Genomic DNA, 22,561 nt, shown 5'->3' on the forward strand with positions numbered 1-22,561 from the left:
AAGGCCAGTGCTGGGTCCCAGACAAGAGTCAAAACCAGCTTGGCCCATGGAGAAGACACAGATCCGGAGAGCTACAGCGCAACACGACATATGTTTTAATGGAGGTAGCACAGGCATTGTGAGAGCCCCAAGGAGACACCCGAACCGGTCTAGGAGAGGTAGGGGGACTTTCTGGAGGAGAGGACTCTTGACCTGGAGGAGTGGGAGTTTTTGAGGGAAGGGGTTGCCGGCAAAGAGAACAGCACGTGCAAAGCCTGGAGGAAAAAAGGAGGGTATAGGACAATGTGGCTGGAACGGAGTGACCAGGGGGTGGTGAAGGGGGGAGGAGTGGACAGTGGCAGAAGAGGCAGGTCAGCAGGGGCCAAATAACAAGCGCTGCAGACTTGGAATTTGTCCGGGGGTACTAGGGAAGCTGGGAGAGCTGACTGCAGAACCAGGACCCTGGGGGGCACCGCCAGGAGGGGGAGCAATACTTAGGTACTGGGGCAGCCAAAGGGAGCTGGGATTATGGCAAGTCAGATTTTGGAAGGTGGGGTGGAGGCGAGGCCATCTCAGGAAACAGACTCAGCCCAAGTCCAGTCCAGAAAGTGAGAAGCTCTTTAGAGAACACTCAGACGCTTGCTGCACTGCAGCCCAGGCACCTGAAATTCATTGCGTCCTACACTCTAGGAATTCAAAGGGGAGATCACCTCCACCTGTCCTACAGATGGAAACACTAAGGGGCAAGACGGGTTTGTCCAGGTCTCAATGAGGCCGATCAGGCACCGGAATCCTGACCTGGAAACTAGACTGAGCGAAGAAGGGCGATCCTGATCGCCACCTGCAGGCCACCATGTACCCCGCAGCCCTCAGTCGCCAGAATGGGTAATGGTGCTTCCCCTCCCAAACAAGGCAAGCAGCTCATGTGGAGGGGTGGGGAGGTTAGCAGCCCCTCGAGAACATGGCCGCCCCAGCAGAGCTGCCTCCACACCCCACGTAACCTCTCGCCTCGCACGCCCATGGCCGCTGAGGTCCGATCGGAACACTAACCGGATCGGACAAGCAGGAGACTTCCGGCCCTCAGTGGGCGTCGCAGGCCACTCCGCGCACGCATGTATCACTTTGGCCAATTAAAAGGCCGCGTAGCCCGTGTGGCGTCACTTCCGCCTCCCGCTTTTCGGGGGATAAGAAACCCTGTGGTGAGACTTCCTTCTTTCCCAGGCGGCTGCCGAAGATGGCGGAGGGGCAGGTGGGGGCTGCGCGCGAGTCGGGGCAGTGTGGGTTCTGGTGGGTTCCAGGCCGGGACGGGGCCGAAGTCTCTTTCCCTTAGCAGGTGGCTGTGGAATCTAAGATTGATAACTGAACAAAAGGGGAGAATTTGGGGGTAAAGGGAGTTAATCGGGGAAAAAGGAGAGATCCCTTTAGGGGAAATCGGAGCTGCGCTTAGGCCTGGAACAGACTGACTAAAATGCGGTCTTTGGTTCCTCCTCGAGGAGCGATGGTGGGAGTTTCCCAGGAGAGGGAGTTTATAACTAGGTCTCCCTTCTCTCCATCTCGGGAGGTTGGGATCCTGGCGTCTTGGCCTTGAGTGTCTTAAGTGTCCCCAGCGATGAGGAAGCACCGGGCTGCCTCGAGGGATGAGAACCGAGGGATGGCTCAGATGCAGGCCATCTGCACTGGGCGCGGTGGGATCCCGCTCTGCGCCTTCCAGAGCCAAAACGGAGGGTGCCTCCACCCTTAGCGTTGCGCAGGTTGCTTCACGTGGAATGCTTATCATGGGCCCCTGCGATTCCGGGTATTTGGGATATGAAGTCTGTCTAGGAAAGGTACCTGCTAGGCCTTCAGGATTGCATTGCTTTTTTTTCTTTGTTTGTGAGGTTCGTGGTTGAGGGCCCCCCAGCTGCAGAGCATCCTTGGGTTTTAGCTCTTTTAATCCAAAGCATTCTGGGAATCACAGCTGAAGCTTAGCTCTTGGTTTTCTGGTTCCTAGTGTAGTCTTTTGATATATGAAGGAGAGGGTGGTTCTGGAAAACGGTTCCTTGCTAGTTTTTTTCTAACTAATTTATTTTGTTGGGATCGTATAACCAAGGTTTGGAGTCTAGGCAGACCTGGGCTCATCACCCTAGCTTTGGGTCCTAGGCACATGGTTAAGATATCTCAGCGTGTGTCCTGGCACTTTATTCTCGGTGCCTGGCGCAGTTTGCAGTCGTATTCTGTGTAATTCAGTTGCTCATCGCAGTGAGTCCTGAGGGGAGATCTGTCATTCTCATCTTCCCGGTGAGAAAATTTGAAGCATGGAGTGTTGGGGATTGTTGGCTGAAGTCCTATCAGGAAGATAGGGTTGAGATTGTATGCTCTGCTGTACTGCTTTTTTGACGTCACAAAGTATATCGGAAAAAAAAATCGTCATTGTCTACTCTGACTCATAGCAGCCGTTCAGGACAGGGTAGGTACTGCTCATAGGGTTTCCGAGACTGTAATCTTTATGGAAGCAGATTGTCCGTCTTTTCTCGCACAGAGCCACTGGTGGGTTCAAACTGCCGGCCTTTCATTTAGCAACCAAGTGCTTAAACCACTGCGCCACCAGGGCTCGATAAGTACGTGATCTCGGTATATTACATAATGAGAGGTGATGTCTAACTCAGTAGGGATACTAGGTTCAGTGCTTCAGTTTAAGCAGAGATGCAGGCATCAGCCCTTTCTGAACCTTAGTTGTTTTTTTTTTTTTTTTTTTTTTTTGCTATAAAGTACACTGAGAAATCTCGTCTTTGAAATCAGGAAGGGTTAAGTTCTGTCAGGATCCGTGAAGTTGTACTACAGGTTCTACTATTAGTGAATATTTTTGATACAAACCCCAGTTCTTACGTTTAGTGGCTGATCCACTTGCTGACGGAAATCCTGAGTCCACCTTTTACCGTTTTTCTTATTTGTAAAGTGGGGCTTGGATGGATGCTACTTGTCACCTGGTAGTTGGATACAGGGGATGAGGTGAAAAAGCAAGAGAAAGGAAGGGTTGCTTGTGGTGTAGAGACAAAAGAAGACAGTGGGTGCCTCTCTGAACCCTCTAATCTTATTTGTCTTCCCAGGTCCTGGTACTCGATGGCCGAGGCCATCTTCTGGGCCGCCTGGCGGCCATCGTGGCCAAGCAGGTGCTGTTGGGTAAGTGCCCCCTGCTGGCACGTCCCTGCCATTCACTTAGACTGCAGGTCAGTGATGAGCAACAAACACCATCTTTCGTTTGAGTCTCACGACCATGAGATCAACCCCATGCACCGCTCTGAGACCTGCCGGCCCTCCCTCCCCAGGGCACGGGGCTCCTGGCTCTGGGATAATGCCCTTCTGGGCTAGCTTTAACTGCAGCATACATCCAGCTTCACTGGTGACTGCTGTGTGACTTGGGGCAAGAGGCTGCCCTCCTGAGAGCCTTGGCTTCCTTCAGGGTTGTGGTCAGTGCGACACAGCGAGCCCCCGGCAGTGCCTGGACAGGTGGGGTGGTAGGTGGAGGGTAGTGCCCACGGGTGGTGGGTCAGATCCTCTTCTAACCTTTTCTTTTCCCGGATTGCTTCCCACTAGGCCGGAAGGTAGTGGTCGTGCGCTGCGAGGGCATCAATATTTCTGGCAATTTCTACAGAAACAAGTGTAAGTTAAGGCATCGGAGGAAGCCTGCCAAGTCAGCCTGTGAGATGCTTAGTGGTGGAAGGTGCTGATGCCTGGACGGCACAAGTCTGGGTGCTTGTGGGGCGGGGGGTGGGGCACTAGGTCTGGTTAGCCTGCCCTAACATGGTCACTCCTCTTCACAGTGAAGTACCTGGCCTTCCTCCGCAAGCGCATGAACACCAACCCATCCCGCGGCCCCTACCACTTCCGGGCCCCTAGTCGCATCTTTTGGCGGACTGTGCGAGGTGAGAGGACCACGGGCAGCCTGTGCAGGGGGCAGGGTTTGGGCGTGTGGCCAATGATGAAGACTTCTCCCGCTTGTGTTCGAGTTTCCCGACCATGAGAAGACTTTACATGCACTACCATCTGAGGCCACCCATCTGGCCACCTGGGGATGGGTGAAGGGGAGCGGGACATCCTCCTGAACACTGTCTCCCTGCCCATAGGTATGCTGCCCCATAAGACCAAGCGTGGCCAGGCTGCCCTGGATCGCCTTAAGGTGTTTGATGGAATCCCGCCCCCCTATGACAAGGTGAGCTAGAGCAGGCCCTACGCAGCACCCACATACCCAGCGTCTGTGATGTTCCTTGACTACCTACATTGTTTGATCCTCATGAGAACAGCACTGGCTGAGACGCCGAACCCCTGGCCCTTTCACCATGTCTGTCAGTCACCCCAGCCCTCTAAGCCCTCCCTTTCCTTCACAGAAAAAACGGATGGTGGTTCCTGCTGCCCTCAAGGTTGTGCGTCTCAAGCCCACGCGGAAGGTGAGTTCCAGCTCCAGGGGTTCAGATGGGGAGTGGGTCCTCTGTGGTGAACTCCATGTCTCCAAGGGCTTGGCAGATGATGGCTTCTCTCACGATGGTCTGCGAATGCCTGTGTGGGCACTGCCGATAACGCCAGTGGCTCAGCTGATGCCAGCAGGGGGTAGTTACCGTGTTGGGGGTGGGTGATGGCTTTTCTAACTTGGGGTTGGGTGGAGGAGATAATTTTGATAAATTCCCAGGATGCTCTAGGGCAGGTTTTCGTGCTCTGGAGCCCTGGAATTGAGCACTTACACCTCCTCGTGCTTCTGCCTCTTTATCCCCCAGTTTGCCTATCTGGGACGTCTAGCTCACGAGGTAGGCTGGAAGTACCAGGCAGTGACGGCTACCCTGGAGGAAAAGAGGAAGGAGAAAGCCAAGCTCCATTATAGGAAGAAGAAACAGCTCATGGTGAGGGGGCTAGGGTTAGGGTAAGGGGGCACTGCACTCCTCACAGGACTGGCAGATGATGTCTCTTCTCACGATGGTCTTCGTATGCCCCTGGGGGGCTCTGCCGACTGCCTAAAGCCGTGCTGATGCCAGCTAGGGTTTGGTGTAGGAGTGGTCCATGGGATGGGAGCGGTCACAGGAACAGGAGCTGCCCTGACCACCGGGTGTTAACTTCTTCCCCTACAGAGGCTGCGGAAACAGGCCGAGAAGAACGTGGAGAAGAAGATCAACAGATACACAGAGGTCCTCAAGACACACGGACTCCTGATCTGAGCCCAATAAAGACTGTTATTCCTCACTGGCTTGGCCTGCCCTTCCTACATCGTCGGCCTGGGACATGGGGGCCTCTAAGCCACAGTCAATATCCAGGTGCCACAGGCAGCCTGGGGATGTGCAGAAAGGACATAGGTCACTGTCACTGCTCCTGTTCGAGGAAGGCCTTTCTTTCTCGAAAGAGTTCACAGCTACTGACGTGTTACAACTTCACGTAAATGGGTAGGGGGAGCAGCCAGTCACTTCGATTGCAATCATTTTGCAAAACTGAAAACTGATTGCAAGGAACTCAAAATAGTAAATGGAGCATTTGTGAAAAATATTCTGCATGGTTTTATACCATACTCTGCAGCTGTTAGAGTGTTCCAGAAAGCTTGTATGTACTTTGTGATCTTGGGGTTGTAAAAAGGGTATTTATAAATAACAGACTGGGAAGAGCGGCCACCAGGGGGCCACAGGCACTGCCCTTACTGCTTCCCTCCATCTTGTAATTAAAAACTAATAAATTGTTTGTAAACAAAATTGGTGTCTTTGCACTATGCTCCAGAGACAGACCCAGTGGAGATTGCCCTTGGCAAAAAGGGGATTAAAGAGTAAAGCTCGGCTACCTGTGGTCAGGTCTTTACCAGCAATCACAGTTGCTTTGCAGGCTACACCTGCTACAAGAACAGATCGTTGATGTGCCAAGAATTTTTCTGCAAAGCTAAATGCATGGGCAAGCCTATTAAAAAATTTAATTAAAAAATTGTGCCCTGTGGGGCCTGGTGGTAGAGGGGAACAACACCTTTCCCAATAAGAGCTTTTTGTCTTTCTAATTTAGCTGCAAAGTATGGAATTAACCAGCTTTAACCATGTCACCGTTGGGGCACGGTGGGATTTCTGATCTTGCTGAAGCCACACCGAGGGGTATGGCTGTGTGCAGTCATTCTTTGTGTACATAACGTGGGACAGAGTAGAACTGCTCCATAGGGTTTCCAAGGAGATGCCGGTGGACATGAACTGCCAACCATTTTTGGTTCACAGCTGCGGTATGCCCTGGCTCTTAAACCACTGTGCCACCAGGGCCCCTGGGCACTATACTACTGCCCCTACCCATTGCTGTTGAGTCGATTCCGACTCAGTGGCCCCATATGACGGAGTTTTATGAAATAATCGAATGCTACACAACATTTAGCAACCCATTGCCATCCAGGTGATATAGACTCAAAGTGACTTTAAAGGACAGTAGAACTGCTCCCTGGAGTTTCCAAGGAGTGCCTGCTGAATTCAAAACTGCCGACCTTTTGGTTAGCAGCCATGGGACTTAACCATTATGCCACCAGGGTTTCCTATACAATATTAGAGTGTTAAAATTGAAAATACCTTATCTGTAGTGCGTCTTGGGTCTACCAAGGTGAATGCCTGAAGGAAAGATCCTTGACAAGATTGTTGCTGATGGCAACGATGGACCAGGCAGTTCTGTTGTACATACGGTCTCAAGGGCACCAACACAGTGATGGAGTGTTTTGTGAGTACTTAGCCTCTCCCCGCCACCCTCAGAGCTCATGAGGCTTGAGTGTGAATGACTAAGGTGGAATCACTTTATAAGTGCTGCAGTCTGGCTCAAACAGTAGAGGGAAGTAGATACACTGTGTTATCAAGGGAGTTAGATTGACTCTTGGGCTTGGGCAATTGTTTGAAAATGCTAATTTAGGACTGGCGCTTCCTGTCTTCAGCTCCACCCACAAGGGCAAGAACTACTTTTAACATAGTCAATATGAGGTCGCAAAGATGGTCTTGATTTAATGGAGTTTATTTTATTGAGAATATACACAGCAAAGCATACACCAACCATACAATTCACTCCAAACTGTCACCCTCCTTTTCTGAGTTGTTCGCCATTAACATAAACTGCTGCACCCTATGCTTCCTACCTAACTTCAGTTTGATCCCATGTGGAGAGTTAATGAGTATTCTGAGCTTGGTGGTGAGGGTGGGTGGCCACCTTTGGGTCTACTGGTGGTGGCATTTGTGCCGTGAAATGCTGGAAAATATGGCATTTGACAAAGGCGGGGAAATAAAGTGGAATTTGCTCAAGTTTATTACACACCTAGGCTTTTCAAAGCACTGGTCAAAAAATCAGTGTGGTGGGTTGTAACCGATATTAAGATAAAGGAAATGGGATAGAACTAAAAAAATGTTAAAGGAAAGTAGAATTATGAGAACTTGTTTCAGATAACTAGAGAGAATTGGAGGAGGGATGGAGAAAGTCGGGAAGAGAGGAAAAGGGAGGGTTGGTCACAATATAGAATGTATTTCCTACTACAGTCAAAAAAGCTTGAAAGCTACTGACTTTAACAATTCCATATTGCTTCTATCCTTTCAGACTATTTATTTTTGCTTTTTCCCTTACCAAAATTGCACAAGCTACTCTGAGCACATTTGCAAAATACTGAGCATTTAAAAACTAGAAAGGAAGTCACACCCAACCTGGAGGGGAACCACTGGGACTGCACGGGCATTTCCTTCCAGGCTTTTTTCTAATATCCTCTGTTTCTGGTTCTGTCCACACTGTAGGTACAACTGTGGGTTTTGCTTTTTTTTTTTAAATAAGAACCGTAAGTCCTTTTCCAAATTACCCACACACCCCAGAAATTACTTTTTGTTGAAAATAAAGGTACTACTAGGGGCACACACAGAAGTATCTAAAACATAAAATGAAAAATTCCTGCCTCTTAATATTAGCTTCCCTCAACAGGACTGAAATAAACAATTAAAATCTTAAATTTTATTATTCAAAATTCACAAAGCTATTCAGTGTAAAGGAATTGAAATAAACTTTCAATTGAATTTTATAGCACTTATTTCTCTGATGTTATAACTTAAAAAAGCACTGACTTTTGAGACTGTATATATATATATATATATATATATATATATATATATATATATATATATATACCCCAAACCCATTGCTGTGAAGTCAACTCAGAGTACAGAGATACAGAGCAGAACTGCTCCATATGGTTTTCTTGGCTGTAATTTTTATGGAGGTAGATCACCAGCTCTTTGTTCCAAGGCACCACTGGGTGAGTTTGAATGGCCAACCTTTATGAGTATTTCTGAGCCTCTGGCCTCTTTCCCACCTCTTCTACAATTTAGGAGGCAATTTCGGTGAGAAGAAAGACTTGGGCTCAGATCCTCCTGGTTTTATTTCCTAACTGCCTTTGGCTGAAAATGTCACCCCTCCTCAGCCTCTTGTCCTCCTCCTTTTCCATAAATGAGATAACAAGAGTAACTATAGTACTATCAAGGTGGGAGGAGTGGTTGAACATGAATTTCAGAGAAGGGGTTGACACTGAAAAAAGAAACTCCAATTAAATTATGCCAAGACTTCACTAAGGGAAGAGGCAGGAGGTACCTGAGTGTTCCAAGGTCTGGGCTTTGATATCCTGCAACAAAGTCCAAGTCACCGTGGGGTGTGCAGGATGCCAGGATTGGCTACAGACACCAGGTGGTCATCACCACTGCCCAGCACAAGGCCTGGTACACAGTAGCTGCTCATCAAGTGTGATGACATACTGTTTTCTTCTTTATAATAGATGAGTAAGAACACTGGAGCCAGACTGCCTGAGTTCAATGCCAGCTCTGCTTCTCAATTTCTGTCACACCTGAAGCAGCTGTACTTCAGCTCCCCCAGCAGTAAAAAGGGAATATTAACAAAACCATCCTTAGAGAGTTGTGAGGGCTAAATGAATACAGTACTTATTAGCACAATGCGTGAAAAAAAACAAAACAAAAAAACCTGTTCCCGTCGAGTCGATTCCACCTCATAGCAACCCTACAGGACAGAACAGAAATGCCCCATAGGGTTTCCAAGGAGCGGCTGGTGGATTCCAACCGCCGACCTTTTGGTTAGAAGCTGTACAACTTAATTAACCACTATGCGACCCGGGTTTCAAAATTGTTCTTTTAAGAGTGTCATTTTAAAGCTATTAATCAGTTACAGACTTGTCCAACATGGTAGCCATTAGCCACACGTGGCTATTTAAATTTAGATCTAATTAAAATCGAATTAAAAATTCAAGTCAGTCGCACATGCTACATTTCAAGGATCAAAAGCCTCTCGTGGCTAGTGGCTACCTTGCTGGACAGCGCAAATCTAGAGCATTTACATCACTGGAGAAGATCCTACTAGACAGCGCTGCTATAGACGGAAAAAACAGTAGCAGGGCTTCTCCCCGCCCCCCCGCCCCCCCCCCCCAATTCACTGGGAATGAAATGGTCAGAAGAAAGGAACTTATAAAACTACAGAAAGTTCACGAGCAGCTCTTGCCCCTCGCAAAAATGGCGCTGCGCTGCACATGCTCCTAGGACCTTCCGGTCGCGGGCCCCGCAGAAAGATGGCAGCCGCCGCATCTGGTTTGAACCCTGCACGAACAAGACCATGCGGTCCTCAAACCCCACAAAAGCCTATGCCCCGCAGAAACATGACAGCCTCCCTACAACTCTCGCGATAACGTAAGCCCATACAAAGTTGGCCTCTCCTCCCAATCTGAACTAATACGCCCTGCACAATGGTGGTCTCGTGAGACCGGAATAGTCGCGTCCGTACAGTCCTCCAATCGCGAGGTTGGTTACAGCCCCTGTCAATCAGAGTCTCGTCTAAGGCACCGCCCAAATCCGGTAGAACCCGCGCCTTGACGTCACGCCCTGTTGAGCCCCTACGCAGCCGATAAGGAAACCCGGTCGTGGCTAGAGCTCTCTTTTTCAAGCGGCCGGGAAGATGGCGGACATTCAGGTGTGAGCTCGGTTCTGAAGCCGAGGATACGGACTCTGCCTGGGCCCTCGGAGGCGCGTCCTGGGGAGCCGGGCCCATGCGCTCTCGTTTGGGGACTAATTCCGGGCGTTCCCGATTTCCTAGGGATTAACTCTGGCAGAGAACGCGTGCTTTTGTATTAATCTGGATTGGCGGTTACTATATTCTGGGGGCTCCGCGCTTCGTCCTTAATGGAGGTTGAAGCGTCTCAGGGCATAACCTCTTAAGATTCTAAGTTTAATGGACGGTTTTCCTGGAGATCTCGGACCTTGGTGGTTAATCCTGTGAGAACTGAGTCCTCAGGGCTGATCCAGGGAGCCATTGTAGTACTTAATAGGGAAGCCCCGTGTTAAGTTGGGAACGACACCTGGATGGGGCGGGGGGTACCTTGTGTCTTGGAGAATAATCCTTGCTGAAAGGTGTCCGAGGTGTTGGAGGGGTAATTCTTGCTCTGCGGGTTTAAGGGGCGATTTCTGCGGGCGGCGGGAGGTGTTTTAGAGTGGAAATGCTGAGATAACCCCTAGTTTAGAGCTGAGTCGTTGATTTATAGGTAAATTCCGGGTGGAGGTGTTTTAAGAGGGTAATTCTGGCTTATTGACCCGTGAGGTGGATTCTTGGGTCTTCTGGAAGGTGGATAGTATCCTTTAGGGGTCAGCTTTGGAAAAGCTCAGGAATGGGGGTATGTGCTTTGGAGGATGGGATCTGGAAGGTTCTGTCTGCCCCACACTTACCAGTGTCTTTCTCATCCCTGAAGACTGAGCGTGCCTACCAAAAGCAGCCGACCATCTTCCAAAACAAAAAGAGGGTCCTGCTAGGAGAAACTGGCAAGGAGAAGCTCCCGCGTTATTACAAGAACATCGGTTTAGGCTTCAAGACACCCAAGGAGGTACAGGGATCCTGAAAAGAAAGAGACCCTTATGTTCCTCCATGTGTGCCCAAACCGGGTTGCCCTACCCACCTCTGAACGGCTGCCCAGGGGCTGCTGGGAATTAAGAGCTTGCATCCTTGAGGCCACGCCCCCTGCTCTGTTCAAGAATTGCTTGTCTGGTGCTCATTTCCTTACGTTCTCTATTCCTTCAGGCCATTGAGGGTACCTACATTGACAAGAAATGCCCTTTCACTGGTAACGTCTCCATTCGAGGGCGCATTCTCTCTGGTGAGTGCGGAGGGCCAGGAGCCTGGATTCCTGGATCTGAGGGAGGAGGGGGCTGGAGGCCAGGACCAATGAGTTCTGAGAGGGGAAGGGGCTGAGATCCTGAGGCCTGAACAGCTGGTTCCTGATGTAGAGAGGGGGTTGGGGTCCAGCACTCCTGGGCCAGGGAGCACTTGCAGATGATGTCTAGTTTACAGTGGTCTTCGGATGGCGACCAGGCTTCTTGGGAGCCCTGTGCAGCAGCTCTCAATTCCCAGCATCCCCTGGGTGACCCTGGCCCAGAGTCAGTCTGTCTCCCTTTCCCCTAGGCGTGGTGACTAAGATGAAGATGCAGAGGACCATTGTCATCCGCCGAGACTACCTCCACTACATCCGCAAATACAATCGTTTCGAGAAGCGCCACAAGAACATGTCCGTGCACCTGTCCCCCTGCTTCAGGTGAGCACAGGTCATCTGACTAGGGCGGCATTTCTGGCAGAGCCTGAATCAGAATGTTCTAGGTGGTGGACGTCTTAGGATCAGGGTACTAGACAGATTTATTCCAGAAAGGAACCTTAGGAAGATGAGAATTGACGTGCTTGACGATCTTAACCGTCATTTTATATGGAGTGTCCATGTGCCTGGCCTGGTGTTTGATGCTGAGGGTTCCCTGGTGAGCACAGTATGGGGTCCTGCTCTCATGGGGAGCAAAATCTAGCAGGCTGGGCACCAGGCAGTGAACAGGTGAAATGATGACAGGAGCTGGGGCGGCCCTCCTTGGGGAGGGCTTGGTGGAGGAGGTGACTGTGGACAGAGGTGGCAAGTACTCAGGCTGGGAGTCATTTGCACTCTGGAGTGATCGGGGACCCCACTGTTCCAGGATCCCTCTGCTGTGGGGGAAGATGCAAACTACTGGAGAGCACAGGTGGAGGCAGGGAGGCTGCCTTGAGCCGGTGACCACCCCTGGAGCCTCCAATTTTGTTCTGTAAGAAAGAGATCATAACAGTACCTGGCTGAGGTGCCTGCAGGAGGCAGTTGCCACTACCACCTGTTCCCATCAAGGAAACTAACTCATGGCTGACCCATGTGTGTCAGAGTAAAATTGTGCTTCATAGAGTTTTCAGTGGCTGATTTTTCGGAAGTAGATGGCCGGGCTTTTCTACAAAGGCACTCTAGGTAGACTCGAACTTCCCACCTTTCGATTAGTAGCCAGGCACTTTACCATTTGCACCACCCAAGATGTGGGGTTAGTGCCCTGGGCAAGATAGAAACTGGGGCTCCGTTGGGCTTTGGAGGAGCCAGAGCAGAGTGGGCTGCTCAGAGTCACTGGGCTCCTCCTGATGACACTGTGGCCACCTCCTTCCTCAGGGACGTCCAGATTGGAGACATCGTCACAGTGGGCGAGTGCCGGCCCCTGAGCAAGACCGTGCGTTTCAACGTGCTCAAGGTCACCAAGGCTGCCGGCACCAAGAAGCAGTTCCAGAAGTTTTGAACGTGGATGTCCGCCTGCCCCGCACCCCCCCGCCCCAAGTGAAATAAAGTTATTTTTTCTCAGTCACAGGCTGGACTTGTGGGATCTTTCAAGGGGCCTGGAGGAGATTGTCCCCAGAATGTAGCAGGGTTGACACTAAAGTTCAGGTTCATTTTCATCCTCTGAAGAGTGAGGGTGGGAATGGGGGCCCAATTCCTGCCTCCTGCCCAACGTTCACTTCTGGGTAAAGGACAAAAACCAACCTGCGTGAGATGCTGCTCCCTTCTGTGGGTCTTCACCACCTCCTCTTGGTCCTTGTCCCCCGAGCTTGGTGGCTGATTAGATAAGGCCAACTACCTGTGTTGAGGTCCCCCGCCTCTGCCAATCCCTGGGGAGGAAGTGTGGGCGGAGGCTCTGGGGTCCTCCCCACCTCTGGTCTAGGGCCTTGGCTAGGAGGTTTAAGTGTGCTCGAAGCTTTCCCAGGCACCTGGCTGTGAAGATAGGGTCTTGACTTCAGCCTGGGCCCTCCCGTATCCCCTGACAGCAAAGGTGGGAGCAAGAAGCACAGCCCAGGCCCTGCCTTGTTGGCCATATAGATAGACTTCTGGGACCTACTCTCAAGGGGCCATCCTTACCACTCCAAGGAGGAAACAGGCTGAGGGACCAAGGCTTCTGTCTGGAGTCCCAGGGAGTAGTTGGGACTTGAGCCGGGACCCAAGTGTCAGGTTCTGGAAACTTCCTTTGTACCTGCTGTCTCTTGAAACCAAGGAAGGAAATGCACCTGAGGGTAGGTGGTGCAGTGAAGGCCAGGCTTGAGCCAGACTGGACTCCCGCTGGGGAGTGTCCCACCAAGGGACAGGTGGATGGAGGGACAAGTGCCTGAGGAGAGAAATTCAAGAAGGGGATGTGGGAGCAGGGCCAGGATGCAATTGAGGCTCGGGCAAATTTAGGGAAAGGAACTGTCAGGGTCACAGATGGACACCTTGAGTGCTTAGAGGTTAAGTGCAGGAAGCCGTGACCAGGCAGAGGGGCCTGGCGTGTCAGGTACAGAGTGTTGGGGTGGAGACACCTGCCGCTGGACACTGAACAAGGAGAGAGGCTACAGGGAGGGCACAGACAGGACTGATTCTTTTAGAAACGGACGGAGAGATGAGCATCACACAGAAAGGAGGAAGAAGGTCAAGGCAGGAGGGAGACATGGAGGCTTGGGGTGGAGGGCAGAGACAGAAATGGGCTGCTCCAGCTGGTCCTGTCCCTCAGGCCCTGACGGTGCGGGGTCCCCGGTCCCTGCCCCCCACACCTGTACCAGGGTCCGAGGCACAGCACTGGTACAAGGGTTGGGAGACAGGGCCGCGAGGAAGAGGAGCCTCGGTGCTGCCTGCAGGATGCCGCCTCCTGCCGGCCCAGGCGCTGGCTGCCTTTTACCCTGGCCGGTGAGGGCGGGGGTTCCTGCCAGAGGAAGTGGGGCCGCATCAAAGAGGGCAGGAAGGGGCAGGGACGGGGCAGGGGGTGGTGCACACCGCTCAGGTTTCAGCCTGCATACCTGCCCCGCCCTGTGCTAGAGGGGGACAGAGACCCAGAGAGGGGGACAGACTGCGGTGGGGGGACAGATCCAAAGAGAGGGACAGAAATCTAGAGTGAGGGAGACAGCCCCAGGGGTGGGGGGTGGGGGGCAAGGACCTAGAAGGGAACAAGGACCCAGAAAAGAGGAACAGGGTCCCAGAAGGGGACAGAGACCCAGAGAGGGAGAGGGACAGGGACCTAGAGAGAGAGAAACATGGACCCAGAGAGAGGGAGACAGGCCCGGGAGACCGGGGGTGCAAGGACCCAGAAAAGAGGGACAGGGTCCTAGAGAGAGAGGGACAGGGACCCAGAGAAAGAGGGGCAGGGACCTCAGAGAGAGAGCAAGATAGGAACCCAGAGAGAGGGCAGGGGACAGGGGCCCAGAGAGGGAGTGACAGAGACCCCGGGAGAAGGAGGAACAGGGACCCAAAGAGAGGGGGACAGAGACTCGGAGAGAGGGACAGGGACCCAGACAGAGACAGGGACAGGGACCTGAAGAGAGAGGGACAGAGACCCTGAGAGGGGGAACAGGGACCCAGAGAGAGGGGCAGAAACCCAGAGAGGGGGACAGAGACCCAAGAGAGGGGACAGAGACCCAGAGAGAGACAGAGGCAGGCCCAGAGAGGGGGACAGGGACCCAGAGAGGGAGGGGGACGAAGACCCAGAGAGAGAGGGGGACAGAGACTCAGAGAGAGGGACAGGAACCCAGAGAGAGAGAGTGACAGGGATGCAAAGAGAGGGGGACAGGAACCCAGAGAGAGAGAGTGACAGGGATGCAAAGAGAGGGGGACAGAGACCCAGAGAGAGAGGCAGAGACCCAGAGAAGGGGACAGAGACCCAGAGAGAGGAAGGACAGGGATCCAGAGAGATACATGGGCAGGGACCCAGAGAGAGGGACAGGGACATGAAAAGAGTGGGACAGAGACCCAGAGAGGGGGACAGGGACCCAGAGAGAGAGGGGGACAGAGACTCAGAGAGGAGACAGGGACCCAAAGAGAGAGGCAGAGACCCAAAGGGAGGGGGACAGAGACCCAGAGAGAGGAAGGACAGGGATCCAGAGAGAGACAGGGGCAGGCCCAGAGAAGGGGGGACAGGGACCCAGAGAGAGAGGCAGACAAAGACCCAGAAAGGGGGACAGAGACTCAGAGAGAGGAACAGGGACCCAGAGGAAGAGAGGGACAGGGAGCGAAAGAGGGGGACAGAGACCCTGAGAGGGGGAACAGGGACCCAGAGAGAGGCACAGGGTCCCAGAGAGGGGGACAGAGACCCAGAGAGAGGAAGGAGAGGGATCCAGAGAGAGGAAGGACAGGGATCCAGAGAGAGACAGACCCGGAGAGGGGGGCAGGGACTCAGAGAGAGAGGGACAGAGACCCAGAGATAGGGATCAGGGACCCAAAGAGAGGGGGAAAGAGACCCAGAGAGAGGAAGGACAGGGACCCAGGGAGAGACAGACACAGGCCCAGAGAGGGGGACAGGGACCCAGAGAGAGAGAGGGGGACAGAGACAGAGAGAGGGACAGGGACCCAGAGAGAAAGAGGGACAGGGACCCAGAGAGAAAGAGGGACAGGGATGCAGATAGAGGAGGACAGAGACCCAGAGAGAGGGATAGGGACCCAGAAGGGGGGGCAGGGACCCAGAGAGAGGGATCCCAGGCCGCTTAGACTGGGCGGCCCCCCTTGGCCACAGGTGTTTCCTTTCGGGGTGGGGTTGCTGTGTTTACAACAACAACAGCCCAGCTCCCCTCACTTCCTCCCCCGTGGTTGGTCGTTGGGGCGTCTCCTTGGAACCCCATGGTGTGTTCGGCTGCTAAGTGCAGGGTGCGGCCTGTGCTGGTGTGCCCTGGGGGAGGAATGCTGACCGGCAGGCAGGGTGCGAGGGTGCTGCAAGGACCCAGGAGAAAGACCCCAGACCCTCGCTGGTTCTCTCCTGGGAATAACTGCATGTGTACCCTTTAAAGCTGTGCAGACTGAAGGAGCTACAGTTCCAAGGTCACACCTTTGTGCTGCCCTCTTTGCCCTCCCTCCCGCTCTGGCTGTACCAGGATCACTCCCCTGCAGCCACTCAGGCCTTCTTCTCCCTCCCACCAGACCTGCTCCTGCCAGCCTGGGCCTTTGCACTGGCTCTTTCCTCTTCTGGATTGCTTTTCTCAGCTTACCACTTGGCTCGACTCCATCCCTGCCTTAGTCTTTACTCTTTACCAACCTACTTCCACTTGTAAAACCTCCAACCCTCCAGTTGCCCTTCCCTGCTTTATTTTATTCTGTTGCAAGGTAAATCTATTTATTGCACATTTGTGCGTTTATTGTATGAAAAATTTTTTGTTTACACTGGATAATTTTTGGAAGTAGATTGCCAGGCCTTTCTTCCTAGTCTGTATTTTATTTGTATGTTTATTTGTTTGCATGTTGATGCTTTGTCTCCCCCACTGGCCTGGGAGCTCTGAAAGAGCAGTGTTCTCTGTATCCCCAGTGCCCAGAGCAAATTATAAGTGCTCCATAAGTATTTGTCGAGTGAAGGAATTAATTTAAACTCCTACATACTCACAGAGGGGGCTGGAACCTAGGCCTCAGGATACCGAGAAACTGGAAGTGTTAAGACCACAGGCTCTGTTAAACCTGGTCAGAATTCTGGCCCCTCCACCTCCTAGCCATGTGGCCTCAGACAACTGCCCCCTCCCAGAACCCCCGATTCCCAGCCTTTTATATTTGTTGTTAGCTGCAGTAGAGCTGACTCCCGACTCGTGACAACCACATATCCACACAAAAGCTGGACAGCGAATAAAGAAGACCGAAGAAAAACTGGTGCCTTTGGATTATGGTGTTGATGAAGAATATTGAATATACCAGCCAGAACAAGTCTGTCTTGGAAGAAGTACAACCAGAGTGCTCCTGGAAGTGAGGATGGCGAGGCTTTGTCGCACATACTATGAGTGTGTTACCAGGAGGGACCAGGCCCTGGAGAAGGACATCATGTTTGGTAAAGTAGAGGGTCAGCAGAAAAGAGGAAGACCCTTGATGAGATGGATTGACACAGTGACTGTAACAGTAGACTCAAACAGAGCAAGGATTGTGAGGATGGTACAGGACCTGGCAGGGTTTCATTCTATTGTGCATAGGGTCGCTATGAGTCAGAACCAACTTGACGGCACCTAAGAACAACAACAACATGGCGACCTTATGTATGACAGAGCCAAACATGGCCCGGTCCTGCGTCATCCTCACGACCATCGGCATGTTCAAGTCCATCCTATTGCACCAATCTATCTCACTGAGGGTCTCCCTTGCCCTGACTGGCTCTCTACTTCACCAAACATGATGTCCTCTTCCAGCCAGGGATCCCTCCTGATGATGTGTCCAAAGCAAGAGTCTGACAATGCCCTGTTGTGATCCATAAGGTTTTCATTGACTCATTTTCAGAGGTAGATTGCCAGGCCTTTCTTCCTAGTCTGTCTTAGTTTGGAAGCTCCCCTGAAACCTGTCCACTACCACAGTATGACAAGCTGATGGACGAGTGGTTCCCAGTCTATAAAATGGAATAATCCCTGGTTCTTGCCTCCCTGCCCAATTGGTAGGAGGCAGTATGCCTATGTGTGTTAATGGCGTAGGGCCAGGTTTGGTAAGTGATACTTCTTACGGAAGTAATTACAGCAGGCTCTCAGCCTATTGTTAGAGAAAGGTCCCATGGTATGCTGTTACAGCAGGCCCTAGGTTCCTTTGGGTAGGCCCAAAGGTACACAGGTCCTTGGCAGGTGGCCCCTGGGTCTATTATGGTAGGCCCTGGTGGTTGGACACAGGATCCTGAGTTTCTCTGAGCACACTTCTGGAGTATTCTGTTGCACACCTATCATGGGAGGCACCGGTGGCATTGCCATTTGGAAGGGGAGTTAGCCCCTAGGATGGTTTTGTAGCAGGGTCCTGGGTTTACAATGGCTGTAGCCCTCAACCTAGTACCCCAAAACAGGGCTTGTCTTCATTGTATCATAACATATCATGGCCCTCACCTTCATAGCAGGCCATGGGGATACTATATTTTAGCCAGACTGGCTCGTGACCACTGGCCCCTGTGGCATTCTATTACAGCAGGACCCTGGGACCTTTACAGCAGGACCCACGGCTGGGTGGGTTTGAACCACCAGCCTCTTGGTTACCAGCCAAGTACAAACTGTTTGCGCCACCCAGGACTAATGATGATGGACGATAGCAGGACCACCTTAGGGTCAGGGTCTTGTAACAGGTCCTGGGACTATTAGATGGTTGCAATGTCCTGCCTCCAGAAACCCTGGTGGTGCCGTGGTTAAGAGCTACAGCTGCTAACCAAAATGCTGGCAGTTCAAATCCACCAGACACTCCTTGGAAACCCTAGGGGGAGTTTTACTCTGTCCTGTAGGGTTGCTATAGGTCGGAATTGACTCGATGGCAATGGGTTTGTTTTTATTTTGGGGGGGGAGGGGTTTGTTTTTCATTTTCCTGCATTTTATTGTGAAAGGCACAACCCCATAATATTGATTGGAATCTCTATGACCATATATTTGAAAAAGAAGTCAAAATACCAGTCATTAGAAATTACATTTGTAATTTCAGACTTGGTGATAAGTGATTTACCTGAAAAATCCTGTTTGCATTTCTAATCAGTGATGTGCTCCGTTCTAAACAAAGTGAGGTAATACGGCAACAGTAGTTCAGTTTAGCCCAACAACAAGTATTTATGGCACGACCACTACATGCAATGCCAGGTACTTTTTGGACACAAAGAAATTCCAGACACAGTTATTGCCCCTGGGAAACTTTCTGTCATACTGGCAAGTTGAGACATATAGACCTGAAAAGGTCACAAACGCCCTGAGGAACTGTATCACACTGGTCCAGGGGAAAGTGCAGGCCTGAGTCAGTGCTTCCATGTTCAAAGAGCAGCCTGGCCTCACAGGAGGGGAGGGAGGTGGGTAGGGCTTTGAGGGATGGGTGTTTTCTATCTTTTTTTTTTTTTTTAATTAAATTTGATTATTCTTTCCAAGAGAAACATTTACATGTTAACAGAGGCCTTCCAAGATTGAACTGGAAGGACTAATGGTGGAATTCCAGGCATCCTAGGCAGGCTGATTGGGGAGATGTTTGGAGCCAGGCAATCACTACTACATCCCATTCCCTCAAGGCTGTTACCTCCACATGGATTTGGGGCAGGATCCCACTTCCAGGAGGAGCCCTGGTGGCGCAGAGGTTAAAGCACTTGGCTGCTAATCCAAAGGTTGGTGGTTGAACCCAGCAGCGGCTCCACGGAAGAAAGACGTGGCATTGTGCTTCTATAAAGATTACAGCCTTGGAAACCCTGTGAGGCTGTTCTACTCTGCCCTATAGAGTCGCTATGATTCTGAATCAACTTGTGGCAACAAGCTTGGTCTCACTGCAAGTTACAGATGAACACTGGGTCCCTCTTTTTCTTCCAAGGGTATCTTGTCTCACATGTCCCTCCTTCTTCAGATCTCACATGTCCCTCCTTCTTCAGATCTCTGGCTCCAGACCCCAGCAATGCAGGAGCACATCCATGGTCCTAATGATAAAATTATTTATTTTTGTGCATTAAGTGAAAGTTTACAAACCAAGACAGTCTTTCATACAAAAACTTATACACACCTTGCTATATACTCCTAGTTGCTCTCCGTCTAATGAGACAGCACATTTCTTTCCTCCACTCTGTTTTCCTGTCCATTTGGCCAGCTTCTGACCCCCTCTGCCCTCTCATCTCCCATCCAGTCAGGAGCTGCCCACATAGTCTCATGTGCCTACTTGATCCAAGATGCTCACTCCTCACCAGTATCATTTTCTGTCCCATAGTCCAGTCCAATCCCTGTCTGAACAATTGGCTTTGGGAATGGTTCCTGTCTTGGGCTAACAGAAGGTCTGGGGACCATGACATCCAGGGTCCTTCTAGTTTCAGTCAGACCATTAAGTCTGGTCTTTTTACGAGAATTTGGGGTCTGCATCCCACTGTTCTCCTACGCCCGCAGGGGCTCTCTCTTGTTCTCTCTTGTGTTCCCTGTCAGGGCAGTTATTAGTTGTAGCTGGGCACCATCTAGTTCTTCTGGTCTCAGGCTGCTGTAGTCTTTGGTTTATGCGGTCCTTTCTGTCTCATGGGCTCACAATTACCTTTTATCTTTGGTGTTCTTCATTCTGCTTTGGTCCAGGTCGGTTGAGACAAATAGATGCATCTTAGATGGCCACCAGCTAGCGTTTAAGACCCCAGACACCACTCTCCAAAGTGGGGTGCAGAATATTTTCTTAATATATTTTATTATGCCAATTGACATAGATGTCCCCTGAAGCCATGGTCCCCACACTCCCACCCCTGCTATGCTGGCCTTCGGAGTGTTCAGTTTATTCAGGAAACTGCTTTGCTTTTGGTTTAGTCCAATTGTGCTAACCTCCCCTGTATTGTGTGTTGTCCCTCCCTTCACCTAAATTAGTTCTTGTCTACTATCTAATTAGTGAATATCCCTCTCCTTCCCTGCCTCCCTCCCCATCTCACAACCATCAAAGAATATCTTCTTCTCTGTTGAAACTATTTCTCCAGTTATTATAATAGAGGTCCTATACAATATTTCTCCTTTTGCAACTGACTGATTTCACTCAGCATAATGCCTTCCAGATTCCTCCACATTATGAAATGTTTCACGGATTCATCATTGTTCTTTATTGATGCGTAGTATTCCGTTGTGTGCATATACCATAATTTCTTTATCCATTCCTCTGTTGATGGATACCTTGGTTGCTTCCATCTTTTTGCTATTGTAAACAGTGCTGCAATGAATATGGGTGTGCATATATCTGCTTGTGTAAAGGCTCTCATTTCTCTAGGATATATTCCAAGGAGTGGGATTGCTGGATCATATGGTAATTCTACTTCTAGTTTTTTAAGGAAGTGCCAAATTGATTTCCAAAGTGGTTGTACCATTTTACATTCCCACCAGCAGTGTGTAAGTGTTCCAGTCTCTCCACAACCTCTCCAACATTTATTATTTTGTGTTTTTTGGATTAATGCCAGTCTTGTTGGAGTGAGATGGAATGTCATTGTAGTTTTCATTTCTCTAATGGCTAATGATTGTGAGCACTTCCTCATGTATCTGCTAGTTACCTGAATGTCTTCTTTGGTGAAGTGTCTGTTCATATCCTTTGCCCATTTTTAAATTGGGTTATTTGTCTTTTCGTAGTTCAGTTTTTGCACTATGATGTAGGTAATCTTTTTACTCTTTTGATGAAGTCTTTGGATGAGCACAGTGTTTGATTTTTAGGAGCTCCCAGTTACCTAGTTTCTCTTCCAGTGTTTGTGCATTGTTAGTAATGTTTTGTATACTGTTTATGCCATGTATTAGGGCTCCTAGCATTGTCCCTATTTTTTCTTCCATAATCTTTATCGTTTTAGGTTTTATATTTAGGTCTTTGATCTATTTTGAGCTCATTTTTGTGCATGGTGTGAGGTATGGGTCTTGTTCCTTTTTTTTTTTTTGCAGATCGATATCCAGTTATGCCAGCCCCATTTGTTAAAGAGACTGTCTTTTCCCCATTTAACTGACTTTGGGCCTTTGTCAAATATTAGCTGCTCATACGTGGATGGATTTATGTCCGGATTCTCAATTCTGTTCCTTTGGTCTCTGTATCTGCTGTTGTACCAGTACCAGGCTGTTTTGACTACTGTGGCGGTATAGTAGGTTCTAAAATCAGGTAGAGTGAGGCCTCCCACTTTGTTCTTCTTTTTCAGTAATGCTTTACTTATCTGGGGCCTCTTTCCCTTCCACATGAAGTAGGTGATTTGTTTCTCCATCTCATTAAAAAATGTTGTCGGAATTTGGATCAGACTTACATTGTGTCTGTAGATGGCTTTTGGTAGAATAGGCATTTTTGCAATGTTAAGTCTTCCTATCCATGAGCAGGGTATGTTTTTCCACTTATGTAGGTCTCTTTTGGTTTCTTGCAGCAGCGTCTTGTAGTTTTCTTTGTATGGGTCTTTTATATCTCTGGTAAGATTTATTCCTCAATATTTTATATTCTTGGGGGCTACTGTGAATGGTACTGATTTGGTGATTTTCTCTTTGATGTTCTTTTTGTTGGTGTAGCGGAATCCAACTGATTTTTGTGTATTTATCTTGTGTCCTGATCCTCTGCTGAACTCTTCTGTTAGTTTCAGTAGTTTTGTTGAGGATACTTTAGGGTTTTCTGTATATAAGATCATGTCATCTGCAAATAGAGACTTTGACTTCTTCCTTACCAATCTGGATGCCGTGATCCGTAGAGTTTTCATTGGCCAATTTTTGAAAGTAGATTGCCAGGCCTTTCTTCCTAGTCTATCTTAACCTGGAAGCTCTGGTGAAACCAGTTCAGCATTATAGCAACATGCAAGCCTCCACTGACAGATGAGCGGTGGCTGTACTTGATGTGCATTGTCTG

At 50.2% G+C, this 22,561-nt stretch overlaps 2 protein-coding genes and 5 non-coding genes across 7 annotated transcripts; all 7 read left to right on the top strand.

Moving 5' to 3' along the window:
• Positions 1-1,198: 1,198 nt before the first annotated feature.
• On the top strand, positions 1,199-5,534 carry RPL13A (ribosomal protein L13a). The gene is made up of 8 exons (XM_049901793.1): positions 1,199-1,228; positions 3,066-3,138; positions 3,553-3,618; positions 3,780-3,881; positions 4,083-4,168; positions 4,344-4,403; positions 4,728-4,850; positions 5,076-5,534. Exons 1-8 carry the CDS (start codon positions 1,214-1,216, stop codon positions 5,160-5,162), a joined length of 612 nt encoding a protein of 203 aa, XP_049757750.1. The 5' UTR covers positions 1,199-1,213; the 3' UTR covers positions 5,163-5,534.
• On the top strand, positions 3,183-3,266 carry LOC126086410 (small nucleolar RNA Z195/SNORD33/SNORD32 family). The gene has a single exon (XR_007519497.1). It is a non-coding gene; the product is annotated as a small nucleolar RNA Z195/SNORD33/SNORD32 family (small nucleolar RNA).
• On the top strand, positions 3,928-4,012 carry LOC126086409 (small nucleolar RNA Z195/SNORD33/SNORD32 family). The gene has a single exon (XR_007519496.1). It is a non-coding gene; the product is annotated as a small nucleolar RNA Z195/SNORD33/SNORD32 family (small nucleolar RNA).
• LOC126086411 (small nucleolar RNA SNORD34) lies at positions 4,206-4,276 on the top strand. Its single transcript, XR_007519498.1, has one exon. It is a non-coding gene; the product is annotated as a small nucleolar RNA SNORD34 (small nucleolar RNA).
• Positions 4,475-4,560, top strand: LOC126086417 (small nucleolar RNA SNORD35). Its single transcript, XR_007519503.1, has one exon. It is a non-coding gene; the product is annotated as a small nucleolar RNA SNORD35 (small nucleolar RNA).
• On the top strand, positions 4,901-4,985 carry LOC126086418 (small nucleolar RNA SNORD35). Its single transcript, XR_007519504.1, has one exon. It is a non-coding gene; the product is annotated as a small nucleolar RNA SNORD35 (small nucleolar RNA).
• Positions 5,535-9,833: 4,299 nt separating the features above from the next.
• On the top strand, positions 9,834-12,650 carry RPS11 (ribosomal protein S11). The gene is made up of 5 exons (XM_049901801.1): positions 9,834-9,942; positions 10,715-10,846; positions 11,041-11,116; positions 11,422-11,551; positions 12,461-12,650. The coding sequence occupies exons 1-5, from the start codon at positions 9,928-9,930 to the stop codon at positions 12,582-12,584; spliced, it is 477 nt and encodes a 158-aa protein (XP_049757758.1). The 5' UTR covers positions 9,834-9,927; the 3' UTR covers positions 12,585-12,650.
• The last annotated feature ends 9,911 nt before the right edge of the window (positions 12,651-22,561 follow it).

This window comes from Elephas maximus, chromosome 11, assembly GCF_024166365.1.
Source record: "Elephas maximus indicus isolate mEleMax1 chromosome 11, mEleMax1 primary haplotype, whole genome shotgun sequence".
NCBI classification, from domain to species: domain Eukaryota; kingdom Metazoa; phylum Chordata; class Mammalia; order Proboscidea; family Elephantidae; genus Elephas; species Elephas maximus.

Coding starts and splice junctions, on each gene's coding strand:
- RPL13A (XM_049901793.1), top strand. Junction 3,139..3,552: donor GGCCAAGCAGGTGCTGTTGG/GTAAGTGCCCCC, acceptor GCTTCCCACTAG/GCCGGAAGGTAGTGGTCGTG. Junction 3,882..4,082: donor CTTTTGGCGGACTGTGCGAG/GTGAGAGGACCA, acceptor CCCTGCCCATAG/GTATGCTGCCCCATAAGACC.
- RPS11 (XM_049901801.1), top strand. Junction 10,847..11,040: donor GCTTCAAGACACCCAAGGAG/GTACAGGGATCC, acceptor CTATTCCTTCAG/GCCATTGAGGGTACCTACAT. Junction 11,117..11,421: donor TCGAGGGCGCATTCTCTCTG/GTGAGTGCGGAG, acceptor CCTTTCCCCTAG/GCGTGGTGACTAAGATGAAG.